This window comes from Bombina bombina, chromosome 8 (assembly GCF_027579735.1).
Source record: "Bombina bombina isolate aBomBom1 chromosome 8, aBomBom1.pri, whole genome shotgun sequence".
NCBI classification, from domain to species: Eukaryota; Metazoa; Chordata; class Amphibia; order Anura; family Bombinatoridae; genus Bombina; species Bombina bombina.
In genome coordinates this window covers 266,804,180-266,827,238 of record NC_069506.1, presented here as the reverse complement: position 1 = coordinate 266,827,238, position 23,059 = coordinate 266,804,180, and the positions used below count along the sequence as shown (strand labels likewise).

The window sequence follows — 23,059 nt, the reverse complement described above, 5'->3', positions numbered from 1 at the left end:
CTGAGAAAGAGAGAGATATTATTCAAACCTAAAGAGTGTCATACTTGAAGACACCATAACAATGTATGAAGAAATAGAAAGGTCAAAATTTCAATGTACATGCACAATGTACTTCCGTCGGCAAAAAATGTTTCTTGTAAAACTTATTAAAGTTTTTATGCGGCAAACGCTGTGAGTCCCCCGTGTATAAGCAGTGGTTTATATAACCCAAATTAAAAGGACAGTCTACACCAGACGTTTTATTGTTAAAAGAAATAGATAATCCCTTTATTACCCATTCACCAGTTTCGCATAACCAATACAGTTACCTGTTAGCAACTGTGAAAGAGAGAGATATTATTCAAACCTAAAGAGTGTCATACTTGAAGACACCATAACAATGTATAAAGGAATAGAAATGTCTCTCTCTTTCTCAGTTGCTAACAGGTAACTGAGTAGGTTTGCTCCTGCAATTCCTCCTTGTAAAATCTCTCCAGTTCACAACCATTAAAGGGAGATTAAACACTATGGGATTGTTATATAAAATGTTTAATTATGGTGTCATACAGTGAAAATGGATCAGAGTAGCAAGTATAGAAATTGGGCAACTGCTCTCATAGATGTCAAGCCCTAAAAATGTTATCATCATGCTTTAACTTCCCTTTCATATCTCTAGGCTCCATGACTGTTGACTGCTTGGGCATCCTGAATGATCTCTCAGATTGTGAGGAAAAGCTTTTCCCTATTGGCTATCAGTAAGTGTCTCTTAACTCATTGGAAATAAAAATGTTACTATCAAGATAAACATAAACGTTTCAGTATATTAGACTAATATACAAAGATTTAGTTATGGTAAGCAGTAATTTCTACTTGTTGTCTGAAGGTTGTTAAATGCTAATAGATTTGCTCTCTTCCTGTGTACTTTTGTCTTAAAGGGATACCAAACCCAAATTATTTTCTTTAACGATTCGGATAGAGCATGCAATTTTAAGCAACTTTGTAATTTACTCCTATTATCAATTTTCTTTCCTAAAATATGGTGAGTCCACGACATCATCAATTACTAGTGGGAATATCACTCCTGGCCAGCAGGAGGAGGCACAGAGCACCACAGCAAAGCTTTTAAGTATCACTCCCCTTCCCATAAACCCCAGTCATTTCCTTTGCCTTTTGTCAATGGAGGAGGTGAAGTTTTGGTGCCTGACGAAAATTGTATTTCTTTCGCTTCAAGCAAGATTTTATTAGGAGCTGTACTCCACGTCAATCTCTGCAGTAGAGTAGTGGTGGCCTTAAAGCAGTTGGGAACTTGTAAGGTGGGCCTTGCTGCGTTTTCCTAACATATTTGCTGCCCATGGTATAGAAATTAGTTTTCAGATATGTAACGATTAAGTGCATATTTTCCCCGGAGCTCTAGCATCATCTAGCAGGTAATGCTGTGTTGCGCTCAGTGTACACAGTAAGAGGGTGTTATTACTATGGCACTAAGTTTCTCAGAGTAGTGAAATGTGTTTCAGACACGTTGGGGAAACACAAAAGGCTTGTTTATGCTAGGGAAAAAAAGTTCACAGTTAAGATTGTGAATTTTTCTTGCGATGTGAGGCTTATTGGGTGGTCTAATCCGCCATTGGTCTCAGAGTGCTTACTTTCACTTTAGAGCCGGGTTGGAAGCGCGCGCATTTCTTAATGGCGCAGCTTCTTGCAAATGGGTCGTGTGTTATCCCTCCTCTGCTACGGAGCAGCATCTGCTGCATCCGTGGGAGAACTTGTGTATCGCAGCAAGTTCCTTGCTGTTTAGAATGGTCCCTGCTGGTCATTGTTTTTTCTTATGTCCTATTAGCAGTCTGTAAAAAGCATACTTTGTCTAGTTGCCTTGTTTTCCTCCACTTTTTCATTGCTAATAATATTAGGAGACTTTTTTTTTTTTTTGAGAAACAGCAGTCTAAGTGTGTACATGTTTGCATGAAGCATTGGAATTACAAGAGTACATTGAATAAGTGTTTATATACATGTTTGCATTCAGCATTACTTGTTTAAACTAATGTAAATTGTGACCCAGTACATAGTATTTATTTCTAATGACACGGTGAGTTCACGGATCATCTCTAATTACTATTGGGAATATCACTCCTGGCCAGCAGGAGGAGGCAAAGAGCAACACAGCTGTTAAGTATCACCTCCCTTCCCTCCAACCCCAGTCATTCTCTTTGCCTACGTTAAAAGCAAGGAGGTGGTAACGTTTAGGTGTTTGAAAGAAGATTCTTCAAATCAAGATTTTATTATTTTAAAGCAGAGCAAGATTGTCCTGCTTCTTCCTGGGGTTTAGTCGTAGCCCATGTCAGTCTCTTCAGTAGAGCAGTGGTGGCTTTTAAGCATTTGGGAACTTGTGGGGTATAATCCTCACTGCGCCTCCCAAGTAGTTGTTGCTGCCCTATCCTGAAAGCCTGATTAGGATTATTCAGTCTTTCCTAATATTCAAACGGGTCCATGTGAGGGAGATGACCTCTCATACCATGTGAGCTGCCCTGCTGCTGGGCAGATTGATCTTCAGGTAAGTGCCTATTTTTATTTTCTTGAATAGGACAAGAGCAGAATATGGCACCTTATCAGTTAAATACTGTTTTTTAACACTATAATCCTATTTGGGGTTAATATTATTTATGTTGGCAGTGTATGCAGGCACTGGGGACGTTAAAACTTTTGGAGAGGCTCAGATGTGTTTTATTTGTTCCGGTTTAATTCCGGACTTTATGGGACAAGAGTCAGTGTGGTTTTTTTCTGTGTAACAAGGCTCCAGCATTGATGGTAATGGTGGCCAGTCCCTTTCTAGTTAGAAACGCCCACAAATGGGACGGGCGGTTTCTTTGAGGCGGAAAATTAGTGTTGCGTGCCTTTCCGGAGCATTTCCTGTTAGTTCCAGGCCGGGGTGTTATTTTGCTACGTCTCTGCTAAGAGGAGTTGTTTTCTCTCAGGAATCATCATAGCCGTTTTGAACAGCTAGTTTTTGAGTCCGGATCGTATTCAGTGTTTAATCCGGTTTCACAGGAGGACAGGTAGGTGCCTCAGCAAGCAGTACTGAGGTTAGGAGGCTGTCTGAGGTTTATAGTGAACTGCTGCTTAGCGGTAGTTAAAGTATAAAAGAAAATAATTTTTGTTTTTAAAATTAAAGTGACAATAACGTTTTTTTTGGTGTTATTATATTTTTTAAATAAATAAAAAAAGTTGCGTTTGTTTTGTTTGAACATTGGGTAAAGATGGATCAAGAGGCCCTGCAAAACGTTATATGTAGCTTATGTTTTGACTCTAATGTGGAACCCCCAATCCCTTTTTGTTCCTCATGTATTGAAAGAACATTAAATTACAGGGATAGACTTTTTGATTCTGAGCCATCATTAGCTAAGGCGGATTCTGTTCAGGGGTCCCCTGTTCAAGATATGCCGCAGCTTTCTCCTCAAGTGTCCCAAACTTTATCGTCTACACATACAGTGCCCTGCGCTTCCATTCACACTCCGGTTGGAGTTACGTTGCAAGACATTGCTACCCACATATCTTCTGCAGTAACTGATGCACTGTCTGCTTTTCCCATGCTGCAGGGAAAGCGCAAGAGGAAATCTAAGGAATCAGTGAGTAAGGTTTCTGACACAGTTGTGGCTATCCCGATTGTTCCTTCCCAGAAGTCTGAGGAGGAAGATACTTCGGTAGCATCTGAGGGTGAAGTCTCAGACTCAGACAGTGCAATTCCTTCTTCTGATGCTGAAGTTGTATCCTTCAGGTTTAAGCTAGAACACCTCTGGTTGTTACTTAAAAAGGGTTTTGGCCACCTTGGACGACTCTAACATGACTGTTGTAGTCAATCCTGAGAAGTCTAGTAAGTTAAACAAATACTTTGACGTTCCTTCCTCGGTGGAGGTTTTTCCGGTTCTTGACCGGGCTACAGAGATTATTGCTCGGGAATGGAAGAGACTGGGTATTCCTTTTTCTCCATCCCCAATTTTTAAGAAGATGTTTCCAATAGCTGACTCTATCAAGGAGTCTTGGCAGACGGTCCCCAAGGTGGAAGGGGCAATTTCCACTTTGGCTAAGAGAACCACTATTCCCATAGAGGATAGCTGTTCCTTTAAGGATCCTATGGATAAGAAGTTGGAAGGGTTACTTAAAAAGATGTATGTACACCAGGGTTTACAATGGCAACCTGAGGTGTGTATTGCTACTGTCACCAGCGCGGCAGCATACTGGTTTGATGCATTGTCTTATTCTATTCAGACAGATACTCCCCTTGAGGAGATCAGGATAGGATTAAGGCTTTTAAGTTGGCCAATTCCTTTACTACGGATGCTTCCCTTCAAGTCATTAAATTGGGAGCAAAGATTTCTGGCTTTGCCGTACTGGCCCACAGAGCTTTATGGTTGAAGCCCTGGTCTGTGGATGTGTCATCTAAGTCTAAGCTTTTGGCTATTCCTTACAAGGGTAAGACCTTGTTTAGGCTGGGCTTGGCTGAAATTATTTCAGATATTACGGGAGGAAAGGGACATTTCCTCCCTCAGGAATAAGAGGAATAAGCAGAAGGGACGTCAGAGTCATTTCTTTCATGTAATTAGCAAGAGTCCATGAGCTAGTGACGTATGGGATATACATTCCTACCAGGAGGGGCAAAGTTTCCCAAACCTTAAAATGCCTATAAATACACCCCTCACCACACCCACAAATCAGTTTTACAAACTTTGCCTCCTATGGAGGTGGTGAAGTAAGTTTGTGCTAGATTCTACGTTGATATGCGCTCCGCAGCAGGTTGGAGCCCGGTTTTCCTCTCAGCGTGCAGTGAATGTCAGAGGGATGTGAGGAGAGTATTGCCTATTTGAATGCAATGATCTCCTTCTACGGGGTCTATTTCATAGGTTCTCTGTTATCGGTCGTAGAGATTCATCTCTTACCTCCCTTTTCAGATCGACGATATACTCTTATATATATATATATACCATTACCTCTGCTGATTTTCGTTTCAGTACTGGTTTGGCTTTCTACAAACATGTAGATGAGTGTCCTGGGGTAAGTAAGTCTTATTTTCTGTGACACTCTAAGCTATGGTTGGGCACTTTTTTATAAAGTTCTAAATATATGTATTCAAACATTTATTTGCCTTGACTCAGGATGTTCAACATTCCTTATTTTCAGACAGTCAGTTTCATATTTGGGATAATGCATTTGATTCAATCATTTTTTCTTACCTTAAAATTTGACTTTTTTCCCTGTGGGCTGTTAGGCTCGTGGGGGCTGAAAATGCTTCATTTTATTGCGTCATTCTTGGCGCTGACTTTTTTTCTGTTTCCGGCGTCATACGTGTCGCCGGAAGTTGCGTCATTTTTTTGACGTTTTTTTGCGCCAAAAGTGTCGGCGTTCCGGATGTGGCGTCATTTTTGGCGCCAAAAAGCATTTAGGCGCCAAATAATGTGGGCGTCTTATTTGGCGCTAAAAAAAATATGGGCATCACTTTTGTCTCCACATTATTTAAGTCTCATTATTTATTGCTTCTGGTTGCTAGAAGCTTGTTCACTGGCATTTTTTTCCCATTCCTGATACTGTCATTTAAGGAATTTGATCAATTTTGCTTTATATGTTGTTTTTTCTATTACATATCGCAAGATGTTCCACGTTGCAACTGAGTCAGAAGATACTTCAGGAAAATCGCTGCCCGGTGCTGGAGCTACCAAAGCTAAGTGTATCACTTTTGGTATCTGTTCCTTCAGCTGTTGTTTGTATTAAATGTTATAACAAACTTGTTAATGCAGATAAAATTTCCTTTAGTACTGTTACATTACCTGTTGCTGTTCCGTCAACATCTAATACTCAGAGTGTTCCTGATAACATAAGAGATTTTGTTTCTAAATCCATTAAGAAGGCTATGTCTGTTATTTCTCCTTCTAGTATACATAAAAGTCTTTTAAAACTTCTCTTTTTTCAGATGAATTTTTAAATGAACATCATCATTCTGATACTGATAATGGTTCTTCTGGTTCAGAGGTTTCTGTCTCAGAGGTTGATGCTGATAAATCTTTGTATTTGTTCAAGATGGAATTTATTCGTTCTTTATTTAAAGAAGTATTAATTGCATTAGAAATAGAGGATTCTGGTCCTCTTGATACTAAAACTAAACGTTTAAATAAGGTTTTTAAATCTCCTGTAGTTATTCCAGAAGTGATTCCTGTCCCTGATGCTATTTCTGAAGTAATTTCCAGGGAATGGAATAATTTGGGTAATTCATTTACTCCTTTTAAAACGTTTTATTATTATTATTATTCTTTATTTATAAAGCGCCAACAGATTCCGCAGCGCTGTTCATAGGTAACAAAGATAAAAGGACAGTACAATATGAGACACCAGACAAAATTTAACAAACAAATACAGGAGGAATTGGGAGCCCTGTTCCCGTGGGAACTTACAATCTAAATGGGTAGGAGGGTGAGAAACAGGAGGTGGGTTTTAAGCAATTATATCCTGTGCCATCTGACAGATTAGAGTTTGGGACAAAATCCCTAAGGTTAATGGGGCTGTCTCTACTCCTGCTATATTTTTAGCGGATGTTGCTGCAGCTTCAACTTTTTGGTTAGAAGCTTTAGCGCAACAAGTAACAGATCATAATTCTCATAGCATTATTATTCTATAACATGCTAATTATTTTATTTGTGATGCCATCTTTGATATCATTAGAATTGATGTCAGGTATATGTCTCTAACTATTTTAGCTAGAAGAGCTTTATGGCTTAAAACTTGGAATGCTGATATGTCTTCTAAGTCAACTTTGCTATCCCTTTCTTTCCAGGGTAATAAATTATTCGGTTCTCAGTTGGATTCTTTTATCTCAACTGTTACTGGAAGGAAGGGAACTTTTTTACCACAGGATAAAAAATCTGAGGTAAATTTAGGTCTAATAATTGTTTTCGTTCCTTTCATCACAACAAGGAACAAAAGCATGATCCTTCATCCTCAGGAGCGGTATCAGTTTGGAAACCTTCTTCACTTTGGAATATATCCAAGCCTTATAGAAACCCAAAGCCAGCTCCTAAGTCCCCATGAAGGTGCGGCCCTCATTCCAGCTCAGCTGGTATGGGGCAGTTTACATTCTTTTCAAAGAAATTTGGATCAATTCCGTTCACAATCTCTGGTTTCAGAACATTGTTTCAGAAGGGTACAGAATTGGCTTCAAGTTAAGGCCTCCTGCAAAGAGATTTTTTTCTTTCCCGTGTCCCAGTAAACCCAGCAAAGGCTCAAGCATTTCTGAAATGTGTTTCAGATCTAGAGTTGGCTGGAGTAATTATGCCAGTTCCAGTTCTGGAACAGGGGCTGGGGTTTTATTCTATCTCTTCATTGTACCAAAGAAGGTCAATTCCTTCAGACCAGTTCCGGATCTATCAATATTGAATTGTTATGTAAGGATACCAACATTCAAAATGGTAGCTGTAAGGACTATCCTGCCTTTTGTTCAGCAAGGGCATTATATGTCTACAATAGATTTACAGGATGCATATCTGCATATTCTGATTCATCCAGATCACTTTTAGTTTCCGAGATTCTCTTTTTTAGACAAGCATTACCAGTTTTGTGGCTCTACCGTTTGGCTTAGCATCAGCTCCAAGAATTTTTACAAAGGTTCTCGGTGCCCTTCTGTCTGTATTCAGAGAACAGGGTATTGGTATTTCCTTATTTGGACGATATCTTGGTACTTGCTCAGTCTTCACATTTAACAGAATCTCATACGAATCGACTTGTGTTGTTTCTTCAAGATCATGGTTGGAGGATCAATTTACCAAATAGTTCATTGATTCCTCAGACAAGGGTAACCTTTTTAGGTTTCCAGGTAGATTCAGTGTCTATGACTCTGTCTTTGTCAGACAAGAGAAGTCTAACATTGATATTAGCTTGTCAAAACCTTCAGTCACAATCATTCCCTTTGGTAGCCTTATGCATGGAAATTTTAGGTCTTATGTCTGCTGCATCGGACGCGATCTCCTTTGCTCATTTTCACATGCGACCTCTTCAGCTCTGTATGCTGAACCAATGGTGCAGGGATTACACAAAGATATCTCAATTAATATCTTTAAAACCGATTGTACGACACTCTCTGACGTGGTGGACAGATCACCATCGTTTAGTTCAGGGGGCTTCTTTTGTTCTTCCGACCTGGACTGTAATTTCAACAGATACAAGTCTTACAGGTTGGGGAGCTGTGTGGGGGTCTCTGACGGCACAAGGGGTTTGGGAATCTCAGGAGGTGAGATTACCGATCAATATTTTGGAACTCCGTGCAATTTTCAGAGCTCTTCAGTCTTGGCCTCTTCTGAAGAGAGAGTCGTTCATTTGTTTTCAGACAGACAATGTCACAACTGTGGCATACATCAATCATCAAGGAGGGACTCACAGTCCTCTGGCTATGAAAGAAGTATCTCGAATTCTGGTTTGGGCGGAATCCAGCTCCTGTCTAATCTCTGCGGTTCATTTCCCAGGTATAGACAATTGGGAAGCGGATTATCTCAGTCGTCAAACGTTGTATCCGGGCGAATGGTCCCTTCACCCAGAGGTATTTCTTAACATTGTTCAAATGTGGGAACTTCCAGAAATAGATCTGATGGTTTCTCATCTAAACAAGAAACTTCCCAGGTATCTGTTCAGATCCCGGGATCCTCAGGCGGAGGCAGTGAATGCATTATCACTTCCTTGGAAGTATCATCCTGCCTATATCTCTCCGCCTCTAGTTCTTCTTCCAAGAGTAATTTCCAAGATTCTGAAGGAATGCTCGTTTGTTCTGCTGGTAGCTCCAGCATGGACGGATTCTTTTTCGGATGGCCTCTTGCTAACCGTGGGCTCTTCCGTTAAGACCAGACCTTCTGTCGCAAGGTCCTTTTTTCCATCAGGATCTCAAATCTTTAAATTTAAGTGTATGGAGATTGATTGCTTGATTCTTGGTCAAAGAGGTTTCTCTGACTCTGTGATTAATACTATGTTACAGGCTCGTAAATCTGTATCTAGAGAGATATATTATAGAGTCTGGAAGGCTTATATTTCTTAGTGTCTTCTCATCATTTTTCCTGGCATTCTTTTAGAATTCCGAGAATTTTTTACAGTTTCTTCAGGATGGTTTAGATAAAGGTTTGTCCGCAAGTTCCTTGACAGGACAAATCTCTGCCCTTTCTGTTCTTTTTCACAGAAAGATTGCTAATCTTCCTGATATTCATTGTTTTGTACAAGACTTGGTTCGTATAAAACCTGTCATTCAGTCAATTTCTCCTCCTTGGAGTTTGAATTTGGTTCTGGGGGCTCTTCTAGCTCCTCCTTTTGAACCCATGCATTCATTTGGACATTAAACTTCTTTCTTGGAAAGTTTTGTTTCTTTTGGCCATCTCTTCTGCCAGAAGAGTCTCTGAATTATCTGCTCTTTCTTGTGAGTCTCCTTTTCTGATTTTTCATCAGGATACAGCGGTGTTGTGAACTTCTTTTGAATTTTTTCCTAAGGTTGTGTATTCTAACAACATTAGTAGAGAAATTGTGGTTCCTTCATTATGTCCTAATCCATGAATTCTAGGAGAAATCATTGCATTCTTTGGATGTTGTTAGAGCTTTGTAATATTATGTTGAAGCTACTAAGTCTTTCCGAAAGACTTCTAGTCTATTTTTCATCTTTTCTGGTTCTAGGAAAAGCCAGAAAGCTTCTGCCATTTCTTTGGCATCTTGGTTGAAATCTTTAATTCATCATGCCTATGTCGAGTCGGGTAAAACTCCGCCTCAAAGGATTACAGCTCATTCTACTAGGTCAGTTTCTACTTCCTGGACGTTTAGGAATGAAGCTTCGGTTGATCAGATTTGCAAAGCAGCAACTTGGTCCTCTTTGCATACTTTTACTAAATTCTACCATTTTGATGTGTTTTCTTCTTCTGAAGCAGTTTTTGGTAGAAAAGTACTTCAGGCAGCGGTTTCAGTTTGAATCTTCTGCTTATGTTTTCATTAAACTTTATTTTGGGTGTGGATTATTTTCAGCAGGAATTGGCTGTCTTTATTTTATCCCTCCCTCTCTAGTGACTCTTGCGTGGAAAGATCCACATCTTGGGTAGTCATTATCCCATACGTCACTAGCTCATGGACTCTTGCTAATTACATGAAAAAAAACATAATTTATGTAAGAACTTACCTGATAAATTCATTTCTTTCATATTAGCAAGAGTCCATGAGGCCCACCCTTTTTGTGGTGGTTATGCTTTTTTTGTATAAAGCACAATTATTCCAATTCCTTATTTTATATGCTTTCGCACTTTTTTCTTATCACCCCACTTCTTGGCTATTCGTTAAACTGATTTGTGGGTGTGGTGAGGGGTGTATTTATAGGCATTTTAAGGTTTGGGAAACTTTGCCCCTCCTGGTAGGAATGTATATCCCATACGTCACTAGCTCATGGACTCTTGCTAATATGAAAGAAATGAATTTATCAGGTAAGTTCTTACATAAATTATGTTTTTCGTTCCTTTCGAAACTTCAAGGGTAAGTCTTCCTCACCCTCTGCAAAGCAGGAACAGTCCAAGCCTTCCTGGAGGTCCAATCAGTCTTGGAACAAGAAGAAGCAATCTTAGAAGCCCGTTAGTGACTCTCAGTCAGCATCAAGACCTTTCCTCCCAGGGGCAGGTTTCTGCTCTCAAGATTATCTGTAGACCAGATAAAAAGAGAGGCATTCTTACACTGTGTCCGGGACCTTTCCGACCTGGGAGTGATTGTTCCTGTTCCAATGCAGGAACAGGGTTTAGGATTCTACTCCAATCTGTTTGTGGTTCCCAGAAAAAGAGGGAACCTTCAGACACATTTTAGATCTCAAAAGCCTAAACAAGTTCCTCAGAGTACCGTCCTTCAAGATGGAAACTATTCGTTCCATTCCTTCCTTGGTTCAAGAGGGTCAATTCATGACAACTGTAGATTTAAAGGATGCGTACCTACATGTTCCCATCCACAGGGATCATCACAAGTTTCGGAGGTTTGCCTTTCTAGACAAACACTTCCAGTTTGTGGCTCTTCCATTCGGCATTGCCACAGCTCCCAGAATTTTCTCAAAGGTTCTGGGAGCCCTGTTGGCGGTGCTTCGGTTGCGGGGCATTGCTGTGGCGCCTTATGTAGACGACATTCTGGTCCAGGTGCCTTCCTTTCAACAAGCAAACTCCCACACGAAGTTGTTGTTATCTTTTCTGCGTTCTCATGGATGGAAGGTGAATTTTTGAAAGAGTTCCTTGATTCCAGCTACAAGGGTAGTGTTCCTGGGAATCATAATAGATTCCTTATCAATGAGAATATTTCTGACAGAGGTCAGAAAATCAAAGATCCTTGACTCTTTTCTTGCTCTTCAGTCTTCTCTTCGGCCGTCTGTGGCTCAATGTATGGAGGTGATCGGTCTGATGGTAGCTGCCATGGACATCATTCCGTTTGCCCGGTTCCATCTTAGACCTCTGCAGTTATGCATGGTCAGACAATGGAACAGGGATTATGCTGGCCTGTCTCCGCGAATTCTTCTGGATCAGGCGACAACAGACTCTCTTCCTTGGTGGTTGTCTCAGGATCATCTCTCCCGGGGAACCTGCTTTCGCAGACCCACCTGGGTGATTGTGACGACGGACGCCAGCCTGATGGGATGGGGAGCCGTCTGGGGCTCACTAAAGGCTATGGGGACATGGACTCGGGAGGAGTCTGTTCTCCGCATAAACATTTTAGAGCTGAGGGCAATCTTCAATGCTCTTCTGGCCTGGCCTCAGTTAGCTTCAGCCCAGTTTATCAGGGTCCAGTTGGATAACATAACTTCAGTGGCTTACATCAACCATCAGGGAGGAACGCGGAGTTCTTTGGCCATGACAGAGGTTGCCAAGATTATCCAGTGGGCAGAGACCCATAACTGCTGTCTATCTGCGATCCACATTCCAGGAGTGACAACTGGGAAGCGGATTTTCTGAGCAGCAGACCTTTCACCCGGGGGAGTGGGAACTCCATCCGGAGGTGTTTTCCAACTTGATTCTCAAATGGGGACAGCCGGAGCTGGATCTCATGGCATCTCGACAGAATGCCAAGCTCCCGAGGTACGGGTTGAGGTCGAGGGATCCTCAGGCTGTACTGATAGATGCTTTTGCGGTCCCTTGCTCAATTTTGGATTGCGTTTGGGTTCTTTCCTGCCTGGGAGTGATGATGTTCAAACCTGTTTGTGGTTCCCATAAGAGAGGGAACTTTTCGTCCTATTCTAGACTTAAGTGTCTCAACAAGTTTTCTCAGGGTACCGTCCTTCAAAATGGAAATCATTTGTTCCATTCTTCCTTTGGTCGAGGAGGGTCAGTTCATGCCGACCATAGACCTGAAGGACGCGTATCTTCAAGTTCCTGAGATTTCCCTTATGGTCAGACACTTTGGCCTTGCCACGGCTCCCAGAATTTTCTCACTCTTGGCAGTGATGAGGTTTTGGGGAATTGCAGTAGCGTTTTTCCTGGACGACTTATTTTTCAATAAGCAAACTCATACAGAGTTCTTGCTATCTTCTTTCATTCCCACAAATGGATAGTGTATCTGGAAATGAGCTACCTTGTTTCAGCTACAGGGGTAGTTTGCTTAGGGACCATAATAGTTTCCCTATCTATGCAAATATTTCTGTCAGAGGGCAGAAAAGATTCTTTCCTCTTGCCTCTTTCTGCAATCTACTGTTCGGCCAACGGTGGCTCAATGTATGAAGGTAATTGGTCTGATGGTTGATTCCATTCCCTTTGCTCGATTCCATTTGAGAACTCTGCAGGTTCGCATGTTCAGACAATGGAACGGGGCCTTTTGGATTGGTCTCAGTGGATAGATCTAGACCAGTTGACAAGAGTCTTTCTTCGGTGGTGGGTTTTTTCAGGAGCATCTGTCTCGGGGCACATGCTTCCGGGGACCCTCCTGGGCAATTGTGACCACGGAGGACAGCCTGCTAGGCTGGGGAGCAGTCTGGGACTCGTTGAAGGCGCAGGGTCTATGGACTCTGGAGGATCGATTTTCAATGATCTGGTGGCTTGGCCTCAGTTGTTCTTAGCCAATTTATCTGGTTCCTGTTGGACAATATTACCTCTGTGGCTTACATCAACCACCAGGGAGGAACTCTGAGTTCCTTCGCCATGAAGGATGTGGCTCAAATTGTTCAGTGGGCGGAAGTTTACTATTGTTTATCTGCCATCCACATTCCAGGGGTAGAATACTGGGAAGCAGATTTTCTGAGCAGACAGACATTTCATCCCGGGGAGTGGGTTCTCCATCCAGAGGTATTCTCTAGGTTAACTCTCAGATGAGGGATGCCAGAGTTAGATCTGATGGCGTCTCTGTAGAGTGGCAAACTTTCAAGGTAGGGTTTAAGGTCAAGAGATCCGCAGGTCGCCCTGATAGATGCTCTGGCGGTTCCTTGGGATTTCACTCTAGCATACCTGTTTCTTCCTTTTGCTCTCCACAAGTCATTACTCGTATTTAACAGGAGAGAGCATCGGTATTTTATTTTTTTATATATATAATTTTTTTATTGAGGTTATACAACATATTTTGAAAGCCAAAAACAAAATAGTAATGACATAAGTCTAACAATGGCTATTAACACAATGATAGGTTTCACAATGAGAAACAAAAAATAGGTGTCTTAAACCTCAGTTTAACAATATTTTCTTTCCTCCAAAAAACTCAGATCACTCCTGGACCTAAGATCACTCATAAAACCAGGGAGAGGAATATTGATGTTTGAAAGGATCACTTTTGGACCTATATAGATTATAGATAAATTGATAAATGGATTATACAACTGGAGAAATGAAGAACTCTATATTATTTATTATTATAAAACCAAAATAGTGTTTATTCTACAGGGAAAGAGGGTGTTGTGTGCTATTAAAAGATTATTAGTATTTATACGTTTGTGGACCTAACAAATATCTAAACATGTACAAGTTAGCCACCATTGCTGAAAGTAAAGATCTATAGTCAGTTCCAAAAATTAGTAGTAATAAATCTTCAGTAGGGTAGAACTAGAAGACCATCATATACCATTAGGGTAACCATAGCGTAGAACATCGGTAATTTTATTAGCTCCTGCTTGGTCTCGCAGGATCTGGTATACAGACCTAGTGGAGTTGTCATCTCTTCCACCTTGGAGGTTGTCCCTGAGGAAGGACCTTCTAATTCTGGGTCCTTTCCTTCATCCAAATTTCGTATCTCTGTAGCTCTCTACTTGGACATTGAACGCATAGTTCTGTCTAAGCATGGTTTTTCATAGTCAGTCATTGAGACTATGATTCAGACTCGAAAGTCTGTTACTGTTACCTTTTACCATAAGGTATGGTGTGAATCCTAGGGCCACTCTTGGAGTAGGGTCAGGATTCCTAGGATTTTGTCCTTTCTTCAGTTAGGTCTGGAGAAGGGTTTGTCAGTCAGTTCTCTGAAGGGTCAGATTTCTGCATTATCTATTTTGTTACACAGGCGGCTGGCGGATGTGCCAGATGTGTAATCTTTTTGTCAGGCCTGGTTAGAATCTGGCTAAGTCTGTAGAAGTAGAATCTGTGTTTAAGTCTGTTGCTCCTCCTTGGAGCCTTAACCTTGTTCTTAAAGTTTTGCAGCAGGCTCCGGTTAAGCCATTGCATTCCATAGATATTAAGTTTTTTTATCTTGTAAGGTTTTGTTTCTTATTGCTATCTTCTCTGCTCAGAGAGTTTCATAACTCTCAGCTTTGCAGTGTGATTCACTTTATCTTATTTTTCAGATAAAGCGTTTCTTTGTACTAGTTGAGTTTTCTTCCTTCAGTAGTTCCAAATAAAAATATTAATCGGGAACTTGTTGTTCCTTCTCTATGTCCTAATCCTTATTCTCATAAGGAACGTTTGTTGCACAACTTGGATGTTGTGCATGCTTTAAATTTTTTCTACTGGCGACTAGGGTTTTTCACCAGTCTTCTGCCCTGTTTGTTTGTTTTTCTGGAAAGTGTAAAGATAAGAAAGCTACTTCTTTTTCTTTTTGGTGGAAAAAGACTGCTTATCAGCAGTCTCCTGAGCGAGTTATGGCTCATTCCACGAGAGCTGTCTCTTCTTCCTGGGCTTTCTAAAATGAAGCTTCTGTGGAACAATTTTTGCAAGGCTACAACTTGGTCTTCTTTTTCCAAATTTTATAATTTAATATTTTTGGCTCGGCCTAGGCTTCTTTTTGGGGAAAGGTTCTTCAAGCGGTAGTGCCTCATTTCCGGATATAGTGAGTCCACGACCCCACCATGTTATTTAAGACCGTTATTTTTTACTAAACCTCAGGCACCTCTACACCTTTGTGTTATTCCTTTTTTTCCATTTCCCTTCGGTCGAATGACTGCGGTTTATGGGAAGGGGAGTGATACTTAATATCTTTGCATTGGTGCTCTTTGCCTCCTTCTGCTGGCCAGGAGAGATATTCCCACTAGTAATTGATGACGTCGTGGACTCACCATATCCGGAAATAAAATGTATGCTTACCTGATAAATGTATTTGTTTTTCTTTGTTCTCTTGCTATCATTATTTAAAAGCAGGAATGTAAAGCTTAGGAGCCGGCCCATTTTTAATTCAGAACCTGGGTTATGCTTGCTTATTGGTGGCTAAATATAGCCACCAATAATGAAGCACTATCCAGGGTGCTGAACCTAAAATGGGCCGGCTCCTAAGCTTTGCATTCCTGCTTTTTAAATAAAGATTGCAAAAGAACGAAGAAAAATATTTGGAGTAAATTAGAAAGTTGCTTTAAATTGCATGCTCTATCTGTATCATTAAAGAAAACATTTGGGTTTAGTGTCCCTTTAATTTCAACTTTTATATTTTGAAATTGGAAATACGAAGTCTTTATTTAAATAAAAAAATGTGCTGAGCCTGTTATTGGATGGGTCTCACTGGTTATACTGAATTGTCCCAACACCTCAGTGCTATGAGATTCTTCATCATTTTTGAAAAGCAAATTTGTATCTCATAAGGGGGTGTTTCCTACTTTTTTTTATAAATGAAGGAGATACACATTGCATTTTAGTATAGTGTCCACAAAAACAGAAATTTAAAAATAATGCAAAGTAATAATCCTAATTAAAGGGACATAATACTCATATGCTAAATCACTTGAAACTGATGCAGTATAACTGTAAAAAGCTGACAGGAAAATATCACCTGAGCATCTCTATGTAAAAAAGGAAGATATTTTACCTCACAATTTCCTCAGCTCAGCAGAGTAAGTTCTATGTAAAAAGTTATACTCAGCTGCTCCCAGCTGCAGGTAAAAAAATTAAAAATAATGAAGAAATGAACAGCAGCCAATCAGCATCAGCAGTGCTGAGGTCATGAACTCTTACTGTGATCTCATGAGATTTGACTTGACTCTCATGAGATTTCATAGTAAGCTTCCTTTACCTGATTGGTGAAATAATATGAGAGTGCACGATGCTAGTCCCTTCAGATGTCCCAGGACAAACACACTAAAATGCTGCTTAGAAGTCCTTTACAATGGGAGGTGGCTACTGAGGAATTTTTGAGGTCAAATATCTTTCTTTTTTACATAGAGATGTTCAAGTGATATTTTCTAATCAGCTTTTTACAGCTATGCTGCATCACTTTCAAGTGTTTAAACATTTGGGTATTATGGCCCTTTAATGTAAAAATAATTTTAAGGATATGCATGATAATTTCTATTTAATGTATGATTTGAATTAATATTTATTGTACAATGTAATTTCAAAATAAAATTGTGTACTAATAAGGAAAATAAATTCAAAGTACTTTAATTTTCTAATATAAAATGGGTTGTTTAGCCTGTGGGCTGAACAGGGGTGCCCCTTGAGCAGGTTGGAAGTTCTCTTACAGGTCTCATTGTATTCTCTTAAAGTAAAGGTAAATTTAGATGATAAAGTGCCCGTTTTTTTAAAAATACGATTAAAAACAGGGGCACTTTAATTCATCAAAATTTTCATTTCACTCGTGTTGTGAAAATACTTACCTTTTCATCTTGACAGCCGCTGCATCGCTTTCCCCGCCCGCCGTAAAGCCTCTTCTCGGGTCTAAAATGAGGATGACCGATCTGTCATTTCTGACGTATGAAGAGGCTTGCGGCGACCGGGGAAATCGATGGAGCGGCTGTCAAGATTAAAAGGTAAGTATTTTTACAACACGAGTGAAATGAAAATTTTGATGAATTAAAGTGCCCCTGTTTTTAATCGGATTTTTAAAAACCGGGTACTTTATCATCTAAATTTACCTTTACTGTAAGTATTTGTCCCTTGCAGGACTCATGTTTTTTATCTTGCAAATATGTGAGAAAATTCATTTTAAAATAAGCAATGCACTTATTAATCTGAATAAAACTGCAAAACTGAAGCAAATGCAACACCATGACTTCATTTGTATTTACTTAATAGAAAAAGTTTATCTGTGTCTGAGAACTTCCTTCACTCTCCCCTGAAAGATTCCCTATTTCAGAGAACTTACTACTATTCATAGAAGGCAGCTTGCCGCTTCCTGAAACTTCTATGGTCAGCTCCTTTTTTAAATTGAGTGAGGTCTTCCTGTGCAAGGGTCAGGGTAATGATTTCACTCCATGCCAGAAAGTTTCTAGATTACTGCAATTCATTCTGCACGTTTCAACACCAGATTGACTTGAGTCTACAACCTAGCACTCCCTTTCATACTCCAGGGGTAGCGCCATACCGGATGTAGATGTACTCACATCACTAGTAGAGCCCAGCAGCCATAATACACCATGCCATGATTGAGTGTGTTGTCTCTTGTGTTTAGGTGTTCTCGAGTGTACTGGAGCACCACAGATGCTCGCAAGCGCTGTGTGTACACTTGTAAGATCATGGAGTGTCGGCCACCACCTGCTGAACCTGAAGTAAACAGTACCGTGCAACATGAACAGAACCGGACCATCGCACACAGTCCCTTACATCGCACTGGAGATATACAGGGTCAGTATGCTTTGTGGACATTTCCACCAGGGAGAAAAGTTGTGGTTTTTGCTTCTTAAATGGGTTAAATGGTCAGCTGCGTGTTTTACACAGAAATCTAAATTACAGTAATATGTTTGAGCTAAAAGTTAATCCTCATGGTATCAGTGTTCTAATTTTTAGTTAACTGTTTTATAGGATACGGTAAGCGCAGTGGCAGTAATATTATGGTGCTGATATGTATAATATATGTGTGTATGTATATATATATATATATATATATATATATATATATATATATATATATATATATATATATATATATATAAAATCTCAGTTCTGATAATTGTTTTCAATAGATACAGAACCTCAAAGTTCAGACATGAAAAATATTGAGACTATCAAGCATCCCTCTCCAGACCTTGTAACACCCTCACCTACATTCAACTCACGATCTTCTGTTGGCAACAAAATCAGCATACCCAGATTTTCCTCATCCCAACGTTCTCCTGGATGCCGACCCCTCCCGTCTGCAGGTGAGAAGTGAACTATCATTTCTACATTATAAGAAATAAATCACCATTCCAAAAATATTTAACAGAAGGAATATTTCTACTTTAAATATAATATTAGCTAATAATCCATCAACTAGATTGAAGCCAGACTGTCTTTTATGTATTTTAAAAGGCTTTGGTAGAGTATTAAATCCTTGGCGAAAGTCCGGAGATGCAGGGAGAGTCTTTCTGCAAAATCATCCTGACTCATATTAATAGCTCCATAAGCAGTCAGTGTTGATGAGTTTCGCTGGCTGCTTTCTTCACTCAAGACCATGTCGGGAGCGAGGCTACTAACCTGTCACACTTGAAGGGCCGTGTTCCTGTTCCACGGCGTAGATTCTGGTAAGATAATTTCATTTTTTATTTATGATAACATAGAAGACAGGGTCACAGTGTGGCGCCTTTTTAGCTTTACAGAATCAAGGGTTAATATTCCTGGAAGGGGGATTATTGAACAGGGTTTTTTTTTATACATGATATTGTGTATTGTGTCATTGCTGTGTTATGTGTGAGATGAGGCTCTGGCAATGTGTGGAACTTTCAGGACTTGCGGAAACTTTGCACAGCCATTTTTTGGCGTGTTTTTCCCTAGTGCAGGGGCGGTCCTGCCAGGCTTTCCATGTGACTGGGTGGGGCTACCTATCCTTCCTGTTAAACTGTGGCGGAGGAGACGTAGCGGTTTCTGTAGTCCGGGTCCTAGGAAGTGGTCAGTGCCCCGGCCATTGGTGATATAACGGTGCCTTTTTAATAAAGTTAGTCTAACCAAACGCGCAAGCGATGGAGTACTCTCCTTCCTTAATAAAGTCTCATTCCTGTGTTTATTGTGAGAAAGTTCTATTAGATCAGCCTGCTCAACTATGTTCCACATGCCTTGATAAAGTTACAACATCTAAATGTAAATGGATGTCTAGTACTACTGAGCCGACTTCTTCGTCCCGGGAGGTGCGTTCCCTACATTCATCTCCGTTAGAGTTTGCGGACCAACTGGAATCGGCGGTTTCGAAAGTGATACATGCCTTACCACGTTCTGCTAAGCGCAAGCGTAGGGTTCATCATAGCGGCCCGGCCCAGGGTTTGTCCTCGCCGATGGAAGATCCAGAGGCTCTATACGATGACGAGGCCCACTCCGATTCTTCGGAGGAAGCCCCTTCTGGGTCGTAGTCCGTGTCCTCTAAACTTCCGGCGGTCGGAGGAGCCTGGTTATAGGTTTAGGATGGAAAATGTGCACTTTCTGCTAAGGCAGGTGCTTGCTACTCTGGAGGTTCCAGAACCTAATATACCGGAGGAACCTGCTATTCCTAAGCTTGACAAGGTATACGAGGACAGGGTAGTACCTCAGTCTTTCCCGGTTCCCGTTAAGATGGATTAACGAATGGAAGCGATTAGGTTCTTCCTTTTCCCCTTCTTCTTTTAAAAACTGTTCCCTGTTCCCGACTCTCAGCTTGAGCTGTGGGGGACTATCCCTAAAGTGGATGGGGCTATCTCTACGCTCGCAAAGTGGACGACTATTCCCCTTGAGGAAAGTTCGTTGTTTAAAGAGCCCATGGATAAAAAGCTGTAAAACATGTTGAAAAAGATGTTTCAGCACACAGGGTTTGTTTTTCAGCCAGCAGCGGCCGTTGTGGCGGTCGCTGGAGCTGCGACATATTGGTGTGAATCCCTGTGTGAAATGGTCAAGGGGGAGACATCCATCGACGAGATACAGGAGAAGATTAAGGCGCTGAAGATCGCCAATTCTTTCATCTGTGATGCCAATATGCAAATTATTCGCCTGAATGCTAAGGTATCAGGTTTTTCTGTTTTAGCGCGCAGGGCTCTGTGGCTAAAATCTTGTTCTGCAGACATGACTTCTAAGGCGAGGCTGTTGTCCCTGCCTTTTCAAGGAAAGATCCTGTTTGGTCCAGGATTGGATTTGATTACATCCACGGTTACGGGAGGCAAGGGAGCTTTCCTACTGCAGGATAAGAAGGCTAAGCCTAAAGTATCTACTTTTCGTCCCTATCGTGCAGACAAGGCCCAGCGCCAGCAACCCGCCGCAAAAGCGGACCAGTCCAAGGGATCTTGGAAGCCGGCTCAATCTTGGAACAAGTCTAAGCAGAGCAAGAAGCCACTGAGACGAAATCGGCATAAAGGGGCGGACCCTGACTGGTCTCCGGATCACGTAGGGGGCAGATTATCTCTATTCTCAGACGCATGGTTGCAGGATGTTCAGGACCCTTGGGTTCTAGGATAGGGTTCAGATCCCATCCGCCCGAGGGCAGATTCCTCTTGTCAAACCTGTCTTCAAGACCAGAGTAGAGAGAGGCCTTTCTAGAGTGTGTGAGAGATCTCGCCTCTCTCTGGGTTATCGTACCATTACCCCTAGCAGAAAGGGGTCTAGGGTACTATTCCAACCTTTTTGTGGTTCCAAAGAAGAAGGGCACGTTCCGCCCGATTCTGGACCTTAAGTGTTTAAACAAGTTTCTGAGTGTTCCAGCGTTCAAAATGGAAACTATCAGATCTATTCTGCCCCTAGTTCAAGAGGGACAGTTCATGGCAACTGTAGACCTGAAGGACGCTTACCTTCATTTGCCAATTCACAGGGACCACTTCAGGTTCCTAAGATTTGCGTTTCTGGACCAACACTTCCAGTTTGTGGCCCTTCCTTTTGGTCTGGCGATGGCCCCGAGAATCTTCACAAAGGTTCTAGGGGCGTTGCTTGCAGTGGCCAGATCCAGGGGCATTGCGGTGGCGCCATACCTGGACGACATCCTAGTTCAGGCGCCGTCTTTTGACCTCGCAGAGGATCATTTGAGGGCTCTTCTTCTGCTCCAATCTCACGGTTGGAAGATCAACGCAGGAAAGAGTTCCCTAGTTCCCAGCAACAGGGTGGATTTTCTGGGTACGATAATAGACTCTATGTCCATGAAGATATTTCTCACAGATCAGCGGCGCAAGAAGCTTGCGTCCACCTATCTTGCCCTTCAGTCCTTCACAATCCCGTCGGTGGCTCAATGTATGGAGGTGATAGGTCTCAGGGTGTCAAGCATAGATGTCATCCCATTCGCCAGGTCCCATCTCAGACCTCTTCTATTGTGCATGTTGAGACAGTGGAACGGCGATCATTCAGATCTATCACAGCTGATATCCATGGATGCACGGACTCAGAACTCCCTCTCTTGGTGGATTCGTCCGGAGCAACTGTCCATGGGGACATCCTTCTTGCGACCATCCTGGGAGATTGTTACCACGGACGCCAGTCTGGCAGGATGCGGAGCTGTTTGGGGTCCCAGGATGGCACAAGGAAAGTGGTCCAGGGAGGAGTCTCTCCTTCCGATCAACATCCTAGAACTACGAGCAATTTACAACTCTCTGAAGGCATGGCCTTCTCTGGAGTTGGTCAGTTTTATCAGATTCAAGACCGACAACATTACCTCGGTGGCTTACATCAACTATCAGGGGGTACGAGGAGCTTCCTCGCGATGAGAGAGGTGTCTCTGATTCTGGAGTGGGCGGTGTCACACGACTGCTCGCTCTTAGCGATTCACATTCCGGGTGTGGACAACTGGGAAGCGGACTTTCTCAGCAGACAATCCTTCCATCCGGGGGAATGGTCTCTTCACCTAGAGGTGTTTGCGGAGATTTGTCACAGATAGGGAGCGCCGGAGATAGATCTCATGGCGTCCAGACTCAATTGCAAGCTACCTCAATACGGGTTGAGGTCCAGTGATTCCCAGGCAGAGCTGATAGATGCCTTGGGGGTTCAGCCTAGTTTACATTTTTCCACCTTTACCACTTCTACCTCGTGTAGTGGCACGCATCAAACAGGAGCGGGCCCCGGCCATTCTGATTGCTCCTTCGTGGCCGCAGAGGACGTTGTTTGCGGATCTGGTGGGGATGGTTATCCTCTCCGCCGTGGAGGTTACCCTGTCGCAGGGATCTGCTGTCACAGGCCCCCTTTCAACATCGAAATCTGGATTCTCTGAGGCTGACTGCGTGGAGATTGAACGCCTAGTCTTAGCTAAGAGAGGCTTTTCAGAAAGTGTGATTAATAATCTAATTCAGGCAAGGAAGCCAGTCACTCGTCACATCTTCCATAAGGTGTGGAGGACTTACTGGTGTGAGAAGCATAGATATCCTTGGCATAAGGTGAAGGTATCCTTGATTCTGTCCTTTCTCCAAGATGGTTTGGAGAAGGGTCTTGCCGCTAGTTCCTTAAAAGGACAGATTTTTATCAGTTTTGTTGCATAGGAGACTCGCTGAGCTCCCTGACATTCAATCTTTGGTTCAGGCTCTGTCTAGAATCGGACCTGTTTTTAGACAGTCGGCTCCACCTTGGAGCTTAAACTTAGTCCTTAAGGTTCTGCAGAGGGTTCCGTTTGAACCTATGCATTCCATAGACATTAAGATTCTGTCCTGAAAGGTTCTCTTCCTGTTGGCTATTGCATCTGCACGCAGCGTATCTGAACTAGCTGCCTTGCAATGTGATCCTTCTTATCTGTTGTTTCATGCGGATAAGGCTGCACTTTGCACTGGATTAGGGTTTCTCCCCAAGGTGGTGTCTAACCGTAAGGAAATAGTTGTTCCTTCTTT

At 41.8% G+C, this 23,059-nt stretch overlaps 1 protein-coding gene across 1 annotated transcript in view; it reads left to right on the top strand.

Moving 5' to 3' along the window:
* KMT2A (lysine methyltransferase 2A) overlaps positions 1-18,477 on the top strand; it is a 555,423-nt gene extending 536,946 nt beyond the window's left edge. Inside the window, exons 24-26 of the mRNA XM_053691137.1 lie at positions 656-734; positions 17,779-17,951; positions 18,290-18,477. Coding sequence (XP_053547112.1) covers positions 656-734; positions 17,779-17,951; positions 18,290-18,477 — 440 coding nt within the window. The remainder of the gene's footprint in view (positions 1-655; positions 735-17,778; positions 17,952-18,289) is intronic.
* Positions 18,478-23,059: the final 4,582 nt, after the last annotated feature.